The 16,453-nt window shown below is 42.6% G+C and overlaps 2 protein-coding genes and 1 long non-coding RNA gene across 6 annotated transcripts; 1 reads left to right on the forward strand and 2 right to left on the reverse strand.

Annotated features, from left to right (window-relative positions):
- Nucleotides 1-712: 712 nt before the first annotated feature.
- LOC143493479 (uncharacterized) lies at nucleotides 713-4,751 on the reverse strand. Of its 3 annotated transcripts, none has more exons than XM_076991924.1 (5): nucleotides 3,333-4,751; nucleotides 2,257-3,151; nucleotides 1,915-2,070; nucleotides 1,737-1,826; nucleotides 713-1,407 (listed from the first exon to the last, which is right to left on the reverse strand). In XM_076991924.1, the coding sequence occupies exons 2-5, from the start codon at nucleotides 2,290-2,292 to the stop codon at nucleotides 1,078-1,080; spliced, it is 612 nt and encodes a 203-aa protein (XP_076848039.1). In that variant the 5' UTR covers nucleotides 2,293-3,151; nucleotides 3,333-4,751; the 3' UTR covers nucleotides 713-1,077. The 3 variants fall into 3 exon arrangements, with proteins under 3 accessions (XP_076848039.1, XP_076848037.1, XP_076848038.1); XM_076991922.1 differs by having other exon boundaries at nucleotides 1,915-2,076; XM_076991923.1 differs by having other exon boundaries at nucleotides 1,915-2,076; nucleotides 2,257-4,751.
- A 4,132-nt stretch (nucleotides 4,752-8,883) lies between these two features.
- On the reverse strand, nucleotides 8,884-9,914 carry LOC143493475 (E3 SUMO-protein ligase ZBED1-like). 2 transcript variants are annotated; one of them, XM_076991917.1, is made up of 3 exons: nucleotides 9,745-9,914; nucleotides 9,577-9,654; nucleotides 8,884-9,161 (listed from the first exon to the last, which is right to left on the reverse strand). In XM_076991917.1, the coding sequence occupies exons 1-3, from the start codon at nucleotides 9,814-9,816 to the stop codon at nucleotides 8,937-8,939; spliced, it is 375 nt and encodes a 124-aa protein (XP_076848032.1). In that variant the 5' UTR covers nucleotides 9,817-9,914; the 3' UTR covers nucleotides 8,884-8,936. The 2 variants fall into 2 exon arrangements, with proteins under 2 accessions (XP_076848032.1, XP_076848031.1); XM_076991916.1 differs by having other exon boundaries at nucleotides 9,256-9,654.
- A 4,734-nt stretch (nucleotides 9,915-14,648) lies between these two features.
- LOC143493454 (uncharacterized) lies at nucleotides 14,649-15,479 on the forward strand. The gene is made up of 3 exons (XR_013125443.1): nucleotides 14,649-14,770; nucleotides 14,897-14,974; nucleotides 15,456-15,479. It is a non-coding gene; the product is annotated as an uncharacterized LOC143493454 (long non-coding RNA).
- Nucleotides 15,480-16,453: the final 974 nt, after the last annotated feature.

Here is a 16,453-nt window from a genome sequence, read left to right on the forward strand (position 1 = left end):
ACTTTAAACCAAAGCAAAAATACTGACCAGGTCTTTCAGCTGCAGCATCCTGTGATGTTGAAGCTGCAGCTGAAGATGGATGCGATTCTCTGGAGATTACACTGGCACATTCAGAGGTGAGTCGTTTTATTGCTTCATCTGCCTTTGTTGGGCTAAAGAAACCAAGTGATTTGTACCTTGGGTCTAGTAGTGTTGCCAGTGACATAATGCTCATGCTTTGGATTTTGTCAAGCCTTTCCTTAAGGAGTCTGATGAGGTGCTCCCCCAGCTCCCTACACTGTAAAAAAATTTCAGGTTGGTTAAACTTACAAACTCAAGTTCACCTGCTGCCTTAAAAATGTGAGTAAACTCAACTTCATTATAACCTTTGTTTCTACTCAGAATGGTAAGTTTTGGAAGTTGTTTAACTAATGATAAATTAGTTGTTTGAACTTGAAACAGAGAATTAGAATAACTTACCATTTTACTGTAGTAATTCCCTACAATTGACTTTGTCTTGTCAAATATACACATAATTCCTCTTTATTTAGATTCATGCTTTCAAGTGAACTTAACTTCCAACTATATTCACAACTGCCATTTTAAAGTTAAGAACACTAATGCTTTTAAGTAGATTCTATTAAGATTTCTCATCTTGACTAAAAATGGCAAGTTTACCAGTCAAATCCAGTGTTCACTTGTTTAGAAATATTAAATTTATTTGAATGAGGACATTACACATTACATAAAACGTGTATATTTCTAAACAATGCTTAGTGTTGACAATGCATTTCCTCCAAGTAAATGATTTGTGTTACTAAAACTTGAAGAACAATTGCATGCCATGTTTCTGCCTCTAAATCTCACGAGTTGCTCTGCACAAGCAAGCAGATTAACATCGACAAGGATTGAGAGCAAACAAATTAACAAAAATTTTAACGTCTCAACATTCAACAGTGCTTGCTTTTGATATGGTAAATAAAAAGAATTTTGTACAGCAACAGTGTCCAACAGTGTGAGATGAAACAAAAATCTATTGTTTTCAACATTTTGTCAATATCACCCTCCCAGATGAGACTTGGTGTGCAGCCAATCAATCTATAAACAAAATCTCAGCAATTTATTTCTAAGTCCATGTACCCTTGCTGAACACTGGTCAGGGTTCATCTTCATGACGACCTTCTGCAGGAATTCAGATGAGTACTTCATTTTGTGAGGGTACTGCAGATTAAGGCAGTAGATGGTGCCCATTAACATAGCAAAACCAGTGGGCACGTCTCTGATTTCATGAAGAACGACTGCCTCTTCTACCACCACAGCCACGTTGATAATTTCATGAAGGAAAGCATCATGCAGGACACCTTCATGTCCAATTAGAATTCCAACACACTTTCCCTTCATGAGGACATCCAGGGTTTCACCATGAACCTAAAACAAATGCACAAATTTAGTTCTAATGTATCCTGACCTGCTACTTTATTAAAACCACCTCCTTATTTCAGCTCCACTGATGTGTGCACTACTCTTTGACCATTTGAACATGGCTGTTTGTCATCTAACCAGACATACAACAGAAATTTGACACAAAAACTTCAAAGTTTAAACACTGCCAACAACTATCCCAAACATTGCCAACTAGGGTTACTTGTTGGTTAAAATGCTTATAATGGAAGTACTTTTGAAGATAGTGATTAACTAGTCAGCTGAATTCTGAATGAATGCACCCATTATCTTAATGCATAAATATATTTTCTTACATCACACATCCTGATTATGTCAGAGGTGTCTTCTGACAAGAACAGTGGAAGACCAAGCAGGGCAGCCGTTCTTCTGTTCTGATTTGTGTCCTACATACAAAGAGAGACTGAGTAAATACAGTAATTAAACAAGATTCTTTAATGTAGTACATATTGTTAAGTACATTTTCATACGTACCTCCTTATTAAGGCACTGCATAACACTGCTAAGAGTCAACCTCCTGTTTGATGAGACAGCTGCTTTATAGAATTCCAAAAGACTTGACATCAAGGCATCCAGTCCATCCAGGAATGACTGGAGCAGGTCAGCAGTGACTATTCTACAGAACTCTGCCTTTATCTCAAACAGACGTATAAGACAGTAAACATGGGGTGATAAGAGTGTAAAAGTCTAGTAGAGTGTAAAGCAATAGCAAATGAAAATCTTACATATGAATTTACATATTAAAATTACATGTGATATTTTAACATTAACCAACAGATAATTTCTTTGTTCATCATCCTGTGGATGTATACTTACCTGTCTCTCATTAAACAATGCAGGCCATCTGTCCATAAGTTCAGAGATGAGTGGCTCATCCCCAATTATTTCCTTTCTTCGCTGAGATGATCACAGAAGAAGACCTCTAGAAGCATGGTCTTCTGTTTTTCCTCTGATATATCTGCACTTTGACCTTCAGGTGGATCTGGCAAGAAGTGAATCTCTCCCTTCTTTGACTTCTTGATTGCCTTGTGGTTGGTCTGCCCCTTCTTTCTCTTATTTACAAGAACCTCAGGGCATCCAGCTGCCATCAGTCTATGACGGTAATTGCCCATTTTGAATTTCAAGCTGAATACCCAGCAATACCTTTGACAGAACCCGGCTCTCTGAGACTAGGGTGCTTTTCTACAAGAGCTGTGGCTACACTTTCATAGTGGTCTTTTCTTGGATAAGGAGTGATTTTGGAGATCATGTCAGCTAGTTTGTCAAGTATTTCACTCTTAACACTCTTGGAGATGGCCATCACTGTGCCATCTTTGGCACAGGCATCATTTGCTGCACTGAGCTGAAGTTCAACATCATGGGAGGAATCAGGAATAAGAAAAGGGTCAGGCCATTCCACTGAGGAAGCACTACTTGGGGAACTCAAGCTTGCAGTATCTAGTGTTGAGTCAGATACAGAACCAGAAAAAGTGAACAAAATTTTCAGTGTTGCTCGATCATTTGGTAGATCTTTGATATCCGTCAAATTGCAGAGCTCATTTCCAAAGTCTGGATCTTCAAACTGTAAAATGAAGTTTCCTCGCAAAGCCCATATTTGTACGCAGTGCTTCACATAGGTCCTTTACCGAGTCAGGTACACTCTCTAGGGTGACACGCCTGATCTCTTGAGGTGAAACAATGACTCGAAGAAGCATCATGGAGGCACCAACAGCTATAACAGTGTGACACAAAAGGAGAAAAAGTTGAAAATCTGTAACCAGCATAAAATTAAACTATCATGAGTGAAGTGCATGGTCTTTAGTTAATATGGTGTATGATTGTATTAGACCACCTGTGAGTTAAAACACACACAAAATTAATAATAATAAAAAGCAAGGATCTTTTTTCTGTACCTTACTGTATTATAAACGTCCTTGGAGTGACGAGCACCTTTCCATCAACAAGATATGCAGCAAGGGGGGTGTAGTCATTCAGCTGGTCAGGATCAACAACCACAGTTACTGCAGGAACTTTGATGTTGAGCTGGTAACACCTTAGATGCTCAACAAAGCCAGCTTCAAACATTTCAACAATGAAAAATATGTGGCCATCCACTAAACAGATCTCAAGCACTCTCCCAAGATCTGGTATTCCGCTTGTGTAGCCAACAGAGAGCACCTTTGGAATATTTTGTCCCACTTAAATAAGCTGTTGAGGTGAGTGAAACAGAGTCCAGGGCTTTAAACTTGTTTGAAATAGCCACGCTGATTGTAGCATCCAAGATGTTCACAGGTACAACAGATACTCGTCCCGTTTCGATGCTTGGTTTAAAAAGAGTTGGCATCTCCAAATATGCTAACATTAGTTGATGTCTTGTAGCCAAAGTGTGAAGAATATTTTTGAAGTTACCAGAATCACGAACCACCTTTTTAAAGAAACAGTGTTTAGCCTCAAATCTCATAGTCCAAAATTCAATTAAGGGACCACATTTTTTTTTATTAGCATAGGGTAATGTTCCAAATAATGATGTTTAGCGTGCAATTTAGTACAAGGAAAAACTTCTAAAAGCAACTGTCGGTGGTCAGAAAATTTGGCTTGAAGGTAGCACAGGGTTTCTGTTGTGAACGAGGGGCTGCTTAACAACTCAACAATGTCTTTCAATTCAAGAATTAAATGCCAAGCCTTTTCACTTTCTGGAATGAGATGACCAACTAACAGTGGAAGAAATCTCAGAAGTGTCCAATTCTCATGTCCATTGCCACATATTGTTCCATTTTTTTGAAAGTTTGTTTGTATTGTCTGAGGTCTGTTAGTTTTGTCACAGAACTGAAAGGGGAATGTTGTTATTCTGCAATTAAGATCATTCAATGTAAAATACCTCTTTGAAATCAGATGCCAGAGGCATATACAGAGTTCCACAGGTACAATTCCTTCTAATGCATCATGAAGAAAATCAGGTGGAAATCCTTTTGTAGCATGAAAGTGTGTCAGTCTGTTTAAAGGACAGTCCTTCTTCACTCCATCAAAAGAAGTCAGATCACTTTGTTTAAGCACCTTAACAGCTTCATCAAATGATTCTGGTGTTCTCAAGGTAAAAGCCCCACTTCTAACATCATAATGCTGAATATCAGCACGATTTGCCAAACAAAATCGGCACAACTTATCAACATTGAAAGACTCTTGAAATCCAGCAAGCGAGTGTACCCCCAGATTATCGGCAGATATGTACACAACAGTCCCTTTGACATGAGAGCCAACACTTTGAACACACACACCTTCTCTCTCAAGGAGCTTAAGATCCCTAATTAAGGGCTCTAAAACCTTGCTGTAACCATATTGTTTTATGTGTATGTTTTTGCACAATACAGCTAGATAAATTGATGATGTTGAGCGTAGTCTAATAGGTAAATTTGCAATCACCCAATATATAGCACAAACTTTGTGCTTCTTTTTTGAAGTACCTAATGGATTACAAAGCTCAAAATCATCAATATATAGTCCAAGAGCTACACCTAATTCCTCAGAGAGAATTCTGTTTTCTTTAAAGTATTCTCCATCTTTAACTGAACAGTAATTGCCTTCTTGTTCACTGGATCTCTCAAGTGCCTTATTTCTCATTTCTTTCCAACAGTTTACTGAGCAAATCTAAAATAGGAACATAAACAAAAGTGTGCTTTTTTTCCTGTACATTTAACACATACTCGACTGGTTCAATAACAGTAAAATTCTTCCTATAAAATGTCTGTCTTTTGCACTCTGTGCCAAGAGGACCCTGCCTTGAAAGCAATTTTAAGGGGTTCAAAGTTTGTAATTGTTCAATGATGCTACAACAGAGGTGTCAGCTATGCAATTACTGTCTCTCAAAACGTTACAGTGGGGAAAATAAGTATTTAGTCAGTCACCAATTGTGCAAGTTCTCCCACTTAAAAATATGAGAGGCCGGTAATTGACATCATAGGTAGACTATGAGAGACAAAATGTGAAAAAAAAAAATTGAGAAAATCATTTTGTCTGACGTTTAAAGAATTTATTTGCAAATAATGGTGGAAAATAAGTATTTGGTCAATAACAAAAGTTCATCTCAATACTTTGTTGTATATCCTCTGTTGGCAATGACAGAGGTCAAATGTTTTCTGTAAGTCTTCACAAGGTTGGCACACACTGTTGCTGGTATGTTGGCCCATTCCTCCATGCAGATCTCCTCTAGAGCAGTGATGTTTTGGGGCTGTCGGCGGGCAACACGGACTTTTAACTCCCTCCAAAGGTTTTCGATGGATGCAACTCAGCATTCACTGTCCTCCAAACACGACGAGTTATGTTTTTACCAAATAGTTCTACTTTGGTTTCATCTGACCATATGACATTCTCCCAATACTCTTCTGGAACATCCAAATGCTCTCTAGCAAACTTCAGACGTGCCTGGATATGGACTGGCTTAAGCAGGGGGACACGTCTGGCACTGCAAGATCTGAGTCCCTGGCGTCGTAGTGTGTTGCTGATGGTAGCCTTTGTAACGTTGGTCCCAGCTTTCTGCAGGTCATTCACTAGATCCCCCCTTGTGGTTCTGGGATTTTTCCTCACCGTTCTTGTGATCATTTTGACCCCACGGGCTGAGATCTTGCGTGGAGCCCCAGATCGAGGGAGATTGGTAGTGGTCTTGTAGGTCTTCCATTTTCTGATTATTGCTCCCACAGTAGATTTCTTCACACCAAGCTGCTTGCCTATTGCAGATTCAGTCTTCCCAGCCTGGTGCAGGTCTACAATTCGGTTTGTAGAATTCTTTCGTCTTCACCATAGTGGAGTTTGGAGTGTGACTGTTTGAGGTTGTGGGCAGGTGTCTTTTATACTGTTAACAACTTCAAACAGGTGCCATTAATACAGGTAATGAGTGGGGGAAAGAGGAGCCTCTTAAAAAAGAAGTTACAGGTCTGTGACAGCCAGAAATCTTGCTTGTTTGTAGGTGACCAAATACTTATTTTCCACCATTATTTGCAAATAAAGTCTTTAAAAGTCAGACAAAATGATTTTCTCAATTTTTTTTCACATTTTGTCTCTCATAGTTGAGGTCTACCTATGATGTCAATTACAGGCCTCTCTCATCTTTTTAAGTGGGAGAACTTGCACAATTGGTGACTGACCAAATACTTATTTTCCCCACTGTATGTACAACAGTTTTAATATTTTGTTGGGTAAATTCTCCAATATCAATAATTTCTTGTATTGCTGAATTTGATACATGCAAAATTGTTTGCATGCGAAGAAATAAACTTCCCAACTGATGCTCAATTACCTTTCCATTTTCAAGTCCATTCTCAATCTCTGCTGCAGAATCAAATGCAGTGTCAGTGTCGGAAACAAAATCCTCTTCTATTAAAGGCACAGGATGAATATTCTGTGCCAATAGCTCTGGTATGAAATTTTCTAAGGTGGAGAACTTCTATGTGCAGTAAAAGTCGACAGCACACTAGACTTAAAAGAACTCCCTGCAAACGGACATCTAACAACTTCTCTGTTTCTCAAATGAGTCTTCAGATGAGTGAAGTATTTGTTAATGTTGCTAGGCTCTGAGAATTTACACAAATCACAGGATAATTTGGCTACAGTCTTCTGTGATTCTATTGTATGTTCTTTCAAATGAATTTTAAGTTCTGCTTGGGTCTGAAATGTTTTCAAACAGTCTGCATGAATACAGATGAAGCCTGAACACCTTCGGTAATGTCTGTGATGCTCTTTTTGTAGTGCTGTAGTATTCTTCCTTGACCATTAGTAGAGATTGCACAAAACTTACATTTCCACTTCATGAATGGGACATGCCTGAAAAAATCTGTCAAGGAAAAAAAAAAGATTTTAAGTAATTGCCGTTTGCTAGCTAGCCAATGTATTCTCACAGACCATTCCGAGTTATTTTCATTCTTATGGGATAAGAAAAAGAGAAAAGAGCTGCATCAGTTTTAATGTAAAATGGCTAGTTAGCTAGCATTAACTAGTGAGATAACCTAGCTAGCCAAGTTGTCAGTTCACCAGTTAGCTAAACGAGCTAGCTAACTAGTTAGCTAAGCGTGCAGTCCACTAGTCATCGTTCTCTAGATAGAGCGTCTAAAGAATCGGTTTGATAAGGTTCCACGACGGTTAAAATAGATGGTAAAAAATGGAAACGTTTTACTGTTCCAGACAAGACATGACAATTAAAACAGTTAAAGACAGCTGCCTATAGTGTCATTGAGCAGTAATTAAAGTAACCCCGCCCGCACACAGCGAGCAAGTAGCTTAGCAAACGGACCGTTTGCTCAGCTAGTTGCTCGCTGTGTGCGGGGGGGGGGGGGCTTAAGACACATTCTCAGGCTGATAATACAAAGGGTTCAAAAATTCTCTCCTCTTTGAATATTAAAAATCATCGGTTCATTTTCATGTCGGGTCTGAAATAGATTAAAACGTTTCTGTTGAAAAACTACCTCACCTTAGAAAGAACCGTCTATAACTCGAGCTCCGTTAAGGAAAAAAGCGGGAATCCAATTTGTTCGCCTTCTGGAACTTTCCACAGTACTTTATCCGCCTCTAATTGTAGTCCGTAGTGAGGGGTGTCCCTCCGCCACTGGAAGAAGTCCACTATTGTTTTCAACAGTGTAAACGTTGTGATTACCTCTGTCGCAAATAAATAAAAAACATACATAACTGTAAAGGGAAGTTGAAATTGGTTAATCAAACAGATTACCTTTATGAGTTTGGTGCCTCATTAAACGCAGCACCGCATCATAAATTAAAACAAGGCACTGGCGACTAATAAACAAAATTTTTTAAAGCAGATCTGCTGTATCTGATGTATTAAAGGCTATCAGGCTGATAAACAGCACGAATTAACCAGTTTTCATTTCTAATTTTTAATAGATTTATTTTATCATGTCACGACTAATACAGACTTGTCTGTGGTAAAACTCCCTCACCTCAGAACGAACCGTACAGATGTCTGCCTTTGGTAATGTGTTGACTATAGGGCAGAAAAGACTTACATTCTAGCAGTTTCCACACATAATAATTCTACAACAATCACTCTGCCTCTAATTGTAGTCCGTAATCAGTTAAATATTTCGCTAGAATATTATGGCTTAACTGCCGTGAAAAGCCGGATCATACTTATTGTTTTGTCCAGCTCCAAAATGGCGCCAATCCCCCCTCTCCACACACCGTATTATCAGCATTTCTCCACCTCCACCCTCCTTTTTTAATGATAAACGTCAGTTAAATGAACTCTAACAACCCAGACAAAACTCTCAAATAGTCAAGACAATGGATTACCGTAAGTTTAATTTTGGAAAACTTATAAACCTGAGTTCATTATTCAAAACTTGTTATGGCATGTGAAGTTCAAGAGAAAAAATGAGTTCACACAATTAAATGGAGCTGAAATTGGGACTGTTGCCTTTGCTGCCACTTCCTGGAGCATCTTTTCAACCATTTTCAATAATGGCACCACTTTGGAGCCAGATACCTTTTTCTCCTCCGACAGCTCTATAGTAGCCTCATGAAAAGGACAGTATAGACAGGCATGCACAGATATTATTGTAATCATCAGAGGTCAGCGCAGGAATGTCAGTTTGTAAGGCAGCCAAAGCTGCCCCCACAGGCTCCCCGAGTTCTGCTACTCGCTCCAGCATTTGAAATGTGCTGTTCCATCTTGTTTCAACCTCCTGAATCAGTTTCTTTTTTGGTTTTCTCATGTGCTCTTGAACAAGGTCCAGCTTCTCCTTTAAAGAAAAAAAGAAAGTGTTAAGTGATAAAATGTGTTACATATGTAGCAATACAAAATGTGTAAACAATATGAAAATAAAAGTTACTGACGTTGGCAGTTGTGCTGCTCCTAAAATAGCCCACCAGCTTCCTTGCCTTTGTACGAATGGTGGACAGCACTGGGGTCAGTTCAAGAGCCTTTTTAACAACTAGATTCAGGGTGTGAGCAATGCAGACTGCATGACGCAGCTTAAGGTTCTTGCCACAGGCAGATGCGCCATCAGTAACCAGACATGTGACTTTTGATTTTATTCCCCATTCTTCCATGAGGGAGGATTTCACACATGCCAAATTTTCAGCTGTATGTGCCTGTGGGAATTTCAAATATGCATCCATATTGAGAGATGTCCACATGTCTGCAGTCAAACTCACTGCAGGGACTTTCAGGACCTCAGCTTTGGCCTTCTCCTTCTCTTGCTGGTATTTGGCCTCAGCCATGGCCTTTACAGCCTAAAGGGAAGGTAGAAAATAATGATTATTTCAGTACTACTTTAGTAGTACTAAAGTATTTCAGTACTTTTTCCATGTCATCACACATACCTTCCTAGTTGGGAGAACATAAGTTGGATCCAATGTAGCTACAAAGTCCCTGAGAACCTGTCTCATCCCCATTACTGCAAAGACTCTATGATTTGATTATTTACTGTTATCATATGCTTTATGAATCATGTTGTGAAAGGGGAAATGTATGTGCACTTGGGAAATGTATACTTACCTGTGTTGGGGAAATGCAAGGGAGTGCGGTCGCCTCTCAGTGCTTCATTTATGCAGGCCAGAAGAGCCCATGGTCATATAGCATAGAGGGGGAGCAGCTGAAGCATCCTGGGAAAAGAATACACAAAGGTAAAAGATACAAAGGGATATCCATGTAAATATTGTTTGAAGGTACCTATGTTGTGTATGTGTTATTATTTGTCATATTATGTATGTGTTTATGTTAGAGTATTCTATTGCATATCCCTGTGAACGCACCCCAGTCAATAATTGGTTTGGTCCAATTAGACAGAGGGCGGGGTTATGGGTTTATAGGGACATGAGAGTGCAGTGAGGAATGAGAGGTTTGTTTGGTTTCTAGAGTGTGTGAAACTGGTGGGGTGAGTCGTCATTGGGACAATTCCATTTCCTTACTGGTTGCAGTAAGCCGGTAACAGAGAGGTTGCTTTAACCTGCTATGGTGCAGTTGAATCTCTGTTGGTAACCCCAGAATTTTAACTTTCATTTGTTTTCTCTTTATACAAGTTTTTCTTTTCCTTTTTTCCACGTGTGCTGTGAATAAATGTACCAATCAGGATTTAAAATATATCCTTCGAGCCCTGCCTGATCTCTCTCCAACACGAACTCGGCGCTCCGATTAGGAAACGCTATGACCAAAAGTGTGGTATTTGGACACAAGGGACCTGAGGGCGACCGGTGCACCCCCTCACCTGTGTGTGTGTGTGTGTGTGTGTGTGTGAAGGGGACCTGAGGGCGACCGGTGCACCCCCTCACCTGTGTGTGTGTGTGTGTGTGTGTGTGTGTGTGTGTGTGTGTGTGTGTGTGTGTGAAGGGGACCTGAGAGCGACCGGTGCACCCCCTCACCTGTATATCTGTGTGTGTGTGTGTGTGTGTGCGTGTGAAGGGGACCTGAGAGCGACCGGTGCATCCCCTCACCTGTATATCAGTGTGTGTGTGTGAAGGGGACCTGAGAGCGACCGGTGCATCCCCTCACCTGTATATTTGTGTGTGTGTGTGTGTGTGAAGGGGACCTGAGGGCGACCGGTGCACCCCCTCACCTGTATATCTGTGTGTGTGTGTGTGTGTGTGTGTGTGTGTGTGTGTGTGTGTGTGTGTGTGAAGGGGACCTGAGGGCGACCGGTGCACCCCCTCACCTGTATATCTGTGTGTGTGTGTGTGTGTGTGCGTGTGAAGGGGACCTGAGAGCGACCGGTGCATCCCCTCACCTGTATATCAGTGTGTGTGTGTGAAGGGGACCTGAGAGCGACCGGTGCACCCCCTCACCTGTATATTTGTGTGTGTGTGTGAAGGGGACCTGAGAGCGACCGGTGCACCCCCTCACCTGTATATTTGTGTGTGTGTGTGTGAAGGGGACCTGAGAGTGACCGGTGCACCCCCTCACCTGTGTGTGTGTGTGTGTGTGTGTGTGTGTATGTGAAGGGGACCTGAGAGCGACCGGTGCACCCCCTCACCTGTATATTTGTGTGTGTGTGTGAAGGGGACCTGAGAGTGACCGGTGCACCCCCTCACCTGTGTGTGTGTGTGTGTGTGTGTGTGTGTATGTGAAGGGGACCTGAGAGCGACCGGTGCACCCCCTCACCTGTATATCAGTGTGTGTGTGTGTGTGTGAAGGGGACCTGAGAGCGACCGGTGCACCCCCTCACCTGTATATCAGTGTGTGTGTGTGTGTGTGTGAAGGGGACCTGAGAGCGGCCGGTGCACCCCCTCACCTGTATATTTGTGTGTGTGTGTGAAGGGGACCTGAGAGTGACCGGTGCACCCCCTCACCCGATGACAACGATATAAAAGAAAAGAATCTATAACCTGTAATAAAACAAACGTCATACTGTGGGACTCTGTGGACTTTTGTTTGCAGTTTCCTGTCACCACACAGTGACTCAAAGTATGTTGGTCATTACAGCACTGAAGAACATGTATAAAGTGTCCCGAACGCAGCTGGTGAAATGCACACGCACGCACTCACGCACACTGTACCTTCATGATGATGTAGAAGGCAAAGTATAATAGCAGCTTACAGATAGCAATAGCCAGCAGGTAGGAGGCAAAGTCATTGGGCCTTTTAATGAGACCATATGCAGCCATGTGTGCACAGACACAAAACAGACACACACAGTGCAAAAACCATTTAAATGCATGTTTATACCACATGGGCAATCCAGGGCAATCATAGACAATCATCCAGTGTGTGTGTGAGAGAGGGAGAGAGAGTAAACACTTACAGTGACCAGTTAACTATGTTTCCCATTACAAACAGCACCATGCGGTCCTAACAGAAGAGACAGATGTGTGAGAGTGTACAGTGTGAGTGTTCAGTGTGTGTGAGAGTGTACAGTGGTGCTCTGGGGTAGAAAGGAACACAGAGTGTGTTAAGGCACGCTGTACTTACTATATACATGGGCCCGCTGCACTGCCGAATACAATCAGTGTAGATGACCTAGAGCATCCTGCGTAATCTACCAGAGTCTGAAACACACACACACCAACACTTTAAAAGTCTATTGTCACTTGTTCCCATAGCCATGCAGTGTTGCTCAGGATCTGTGCTGCTTGTAAAATTGTTTGGCATATTTGTGCATGTCTGTAAGTGTGTGTGTGTGTGTGTGTGTGTGTGTGTGTGTGTCCTCACCCAGTCTCCAGTGTGTGTGTGTGTGTGTGTGTGTGTGTGAGTCCTCACCCAGTCTCCAGTGTGTGTGTGTGTGTGTGAGTCCTCACCCAGTCTCCTGTGTGTGTGTGAGTCCTCACCCAGTCTCCAGTGTGTGTGTGTGTGTGTGTGTGTGTGTCCTCACCCAGTCTCCAGTGTGTGTGAGTGTGTGTGAGTCCTCACCCAGTCTCCAGTGTGTGTGAGTGTGTGTGAGTCTTCACCCAGTCTCCAGTGTGTGTGTGTGTGTGTGTGTGTGTGTGTGTGTGTGTGTGAGTCCTCACCCAGTCTCCAGTGTGTGTGTGTGTGTGTGAGTCCTCACCCAGTCTCCAGTGTGTGTGAGTGTGTGTGAGTCCTCACCCAGTCTCCAGTGTGTGTGAGTGTGTGTGAGTCTTCACCCAGTCTCCAGTGTGTGTGTGTGTGTGTGTGAGTCCTCACCCAGTCTCCAGTGTGTGTGTGTGTGTGTGTGAGTCCTCACCCAGTCTCCAGTGTGTGTGAGTGTGTGTGAGTCTTCACCCAGTCTCCAGTGTGTGTGTGTGTATGTGTGTGTGAGTCCTCACCCAGTCTCCAGTGTGTGTGTGTGTGAGTGTGTGTGAGTCTTCACCCAGTCTCCAGTGTGTGTGTGAGTGTGTGTGAGTCCTCACCCAGTCTCCAGTGTGTGTGTGTGTGTGTGTGAGTCCTCACCCAGTCTCCAGTGTGTGTGTGTGTGTGTGTGTGTGTGTGTGTGAGTCCTCACCCAGTCTCCAGTGTGTGTGTGTGTGTGTGTGTGTGTGTGTGTGTGTGTGTGTGAGTCCTCACCCAGTCTCCAGCGCCACCACGTAATAGAGCTGGGTGCTCAGCAGCTTAGTAGCCACTACATGAATGACCGAGAATACAATCCAGAATACTCTGTTACCCTTCCCAAATACCTGAGAGATAGAGGGTGAGAGAGGGAGGGATGTAGAGGAAGAGAAGGATGGAGAGAGAGAGGGAGGGGGGATGTGAAAGAATGAGGGAGATTGTGAGTGAGAGGTCCAGGTTCTCTTACTGCTGTTGTCACTGTAGCTACTATAAAGGTTACATGTTTACATGTCATTTCCAAGTCAGAATGTATATTTGAGTAATCTTCTGTATTCTTATTTGATGCTATTTTGTTAACTATTTTGTCTCTTATTTTGTCACTTCCGCTGAGACGCCGTTTATGTCCGGAAAGCGTAAAATGAGTTATTTTCCTTTTTGTTAGCTGGTCCCGTCAGGTGCAGAATAAAGAGATGCTCATATTAAGTTAAAGATCAGCCATAAACTACCTTTGGAAGAAGGTCAATTAATGTTTATTGGTACATACAAAATTAAGAAGACTCCAAGATGCTCATTATAAAACAGGTGGTTTAATGTAACAAAGGTGGATCTTAAAGTAGCAGATTTCTTTCATACCTCAGAGCCCCTAGTGGGTGGGCACAGAGGAAGTTGTAGTAGCAGATGTCTTGGTTACCCGTCACATTTACAACCTAATAAACACACAAAAGAGAATAACAGAGTGGGGTCAGCACTCATCTTCAAAACATCGTGTCTGGACTGTGATGCCATGTTTACATCTGATGCTACTCTGATGCTGTAATTACCAAGGTCCTAATGTCACAGTCCAAATGTCTAAGGAGAGGAAAACCTGTTCCTGTACATCCTCTCAGTACCTCTCAGAACCTCTCAGTACCTCTCAGCTCCTCTCAGTACCTCTCAGAACCTCTCAGCTCCTCTCAGAACCTCTCAGCTCTTCTCAGCACATTTGTCTGACTGTAGACTGTGTTATACAGATGGGAGGCGGAAGGCATGACCGACAAACACTAGAGCTGCGGATGACAGTGTACAGTGGAGAACACACACTGTCTGATACATGATGACCAGCTGGATCACTGGCAGGGCGTAGAACACGGCAATAGTGGCAATGTTCCTGCAGGGGAGAGCGCACACACACACACACACACACACACACACAACTTCTCCACGGGCCAGTCCACCTGGGACCACCCCTGTGATGAGCACTACCGCCAACTAGTGGCCCAGGAGCGGGAGCGTGTTCAGACATGCCACGGCCGGACTGCCTCTGCCATCTCAGGCTCCGCCTCCACAGGAACCAGAAAGAACAAGGAGAAGAAGAAGAAAGAGAAGAAGAAGGAGAAAATAAACAAGGAATCAGAGGGACTGAAGGCCCCAGGAGTGAGTTTGGATCTTCACTATTGGATTTTCACTATTACCTGATTGTGATTTTTAAATTTCTTTTAAACCCACTTTGCATATTTTTATGAATTGTCCTTATTTGTGATCTTTATCACTTCCAATCAGGTGGGTTTCATCTCCAAATTTTCGGACCACATTCTCGACCCGGTGGACCTCTCCCCAGCAGAACCCTTCGCAGGGCTGGTGAGTCCCGGGCCCCCTCACCCTCCAGCAGGTGTAGGCACCCCCCCCAGGACACATGCCCACACACACCTGTCCAGGAGGCACCTTACACACACATCTACACACACATAGTCCAGCAACACTTGGGTAGCTCGATCATCTGTTTGCCATTTAGAAATCGTATTTAGAAATAACAATGGCTACTTTACAGACAGGGTTAACTACAGACATTGGCTACTTTACAGACAGGGTTAACTACAGACATTGGCTACTTTACAGACAGGGTTAACTACAGACAATGGCTACTTTACATTACTTTACTTTAATTTTCCAGTTACCTTGTGTTGTACATGGTTTCTGTGATGCATTTGGATAGCCAACCTGACCAGATCCTACACAAATCCAATACATGTGCATGAGGAATGAATTTGTCTCACCAGTATCATGGGATGTTGAGTGTGTGGATGTACTAAACACTTTTACACATCCTTCCCTTTGGCAGGATTAGAAAGATGGAAAGAGAGAGGAAGATGAGAAGATGAGACCACAAGTGGCAGAGAGGTTGGTCTCACTAATGCTGTTGATACCAGAATGTGGTCAACACACGCACACACATGCATATACACACACAGCTTTTGATAATTCAACTTCAATTCAGTTAAAAATTTGAGAAAAAGACACACAAATAAACAAACTCAGGTACACACACACACACACACACACACACACACACACACACACACACACACCTCAAACGACAGCAGCTTAGGGAGCAGACATGGACAGAAAGTGAAACACAAATAAACAAACACACACCAAACTATAGAAGTACAAAGTACAGGGACTGAGAGATTTGTAATGTGGGGAATGACTCAGTGACACCTGCAATAGGGATGCTGCAAATACCTGTAACAGTCTTTACTGGAGAAGACTAGACAAGTTAGATCGCTTGGCTCAAAGCTTTTGATGAAGTGTATATGCAGTTGTTTTTGGTAGGATTCAAAACCTACCAGGTACATCCGACACTCACCTTCTGTGTTTTCGAAGGCATTAGAGCACATATGTCAAAGTCAAGGCCCGCGGGCCAGATCCGGCCCGCAAATTGATTATCTATGGCCCCCTGGATGATATTTAATTACTATTAGAACCGGCCCGCAGGCCACAGCCGCCCGACGTGTAGTGTTTTGCACGCACAAACACTACATTCCCCACAATGCAACGGTAGCCCGCGAAGTCACTGCAGCGCACACAAGCGGTGAGGGTCTGCGCAGCGAAAATGACGTAATCGCAGTGGCTCCGCCCGTGCCCGAGGGCGTCGCACACTGTCGATTCGCAAGGTCGTGCACCTCTCGAATTTGCGCGCACCAGTTAAACTTAATTAAGTTAAATATTTATACATATATCAAAGTTTAGTCAAAGTTTATTTGTATAGCACTTTTAACAACTCAAGTTGTCGCAAAGCAGCTTTACAGGATTTACAAGGTTAACAATACTATGGGT

Source organism: Brachyhypopomus gauderio, unplaced genomic scaffold, assembly GCF_052324685.1.
Source record: "Brachyhypopomus gauderio isolate BG-103 unplaced genomic scaffold, BGAUD_0.2 sc87, whole genome shotgun sequence".
Classification (NCBI taxonomy): domain Eukaryota; kingdom Metazoa; phylum Chordata; class Actinopteri; order Gymnotiformes; family Hypopomidae; genus Brachyhypopomus; species Brachyhypopomus gauderio.

Bases quoted from the DNA above. Each gene is read 5' to 3' on its own strand.
- LOC143493479 (XM_076991922.1), bottom strand. From the start codon at position 2,292: ATGGACAGATGGCCTGCATTGTTTAATGAGAGACAG. The intron at 2,077-2,256 runs GTAAGTATACAT...CGTCTGTTTGAG, and splicing joins CATTGTTTAATGAGAGACAG to ATAAAGGCAGAGTTCTGTAG. The intron at 1,408-1,736 runs GTAAGAAAATAT...CATTTGTTTTAG, and splicing joins ACATAATCAGGATGTGTGAT to GTTCATGGTGAAACCCTGGA.
- LOC143493475 (XM_076991916.1), bottom strand. From the start codon at position 9,816: ATGGGGATGAGACAGGTTCTCAGGGACTTTGTAGCTACATTGGATCCA. The intron at 9,655-9,744 runs GTATGTGTGATG...CCTTCCCTTTAG, and splicing joins ATGTTCTCCCAACTAGGAAG to GCTGTAAAGGCCATGGCTGA. The intron at 9,162-9,255 runs GTCAGTAACTTT...TTTTCTTTAAAG, and splicing joins GGAGCAGCACAACTGCCAAC to GAGAAGCTGGACCTTGTTCA.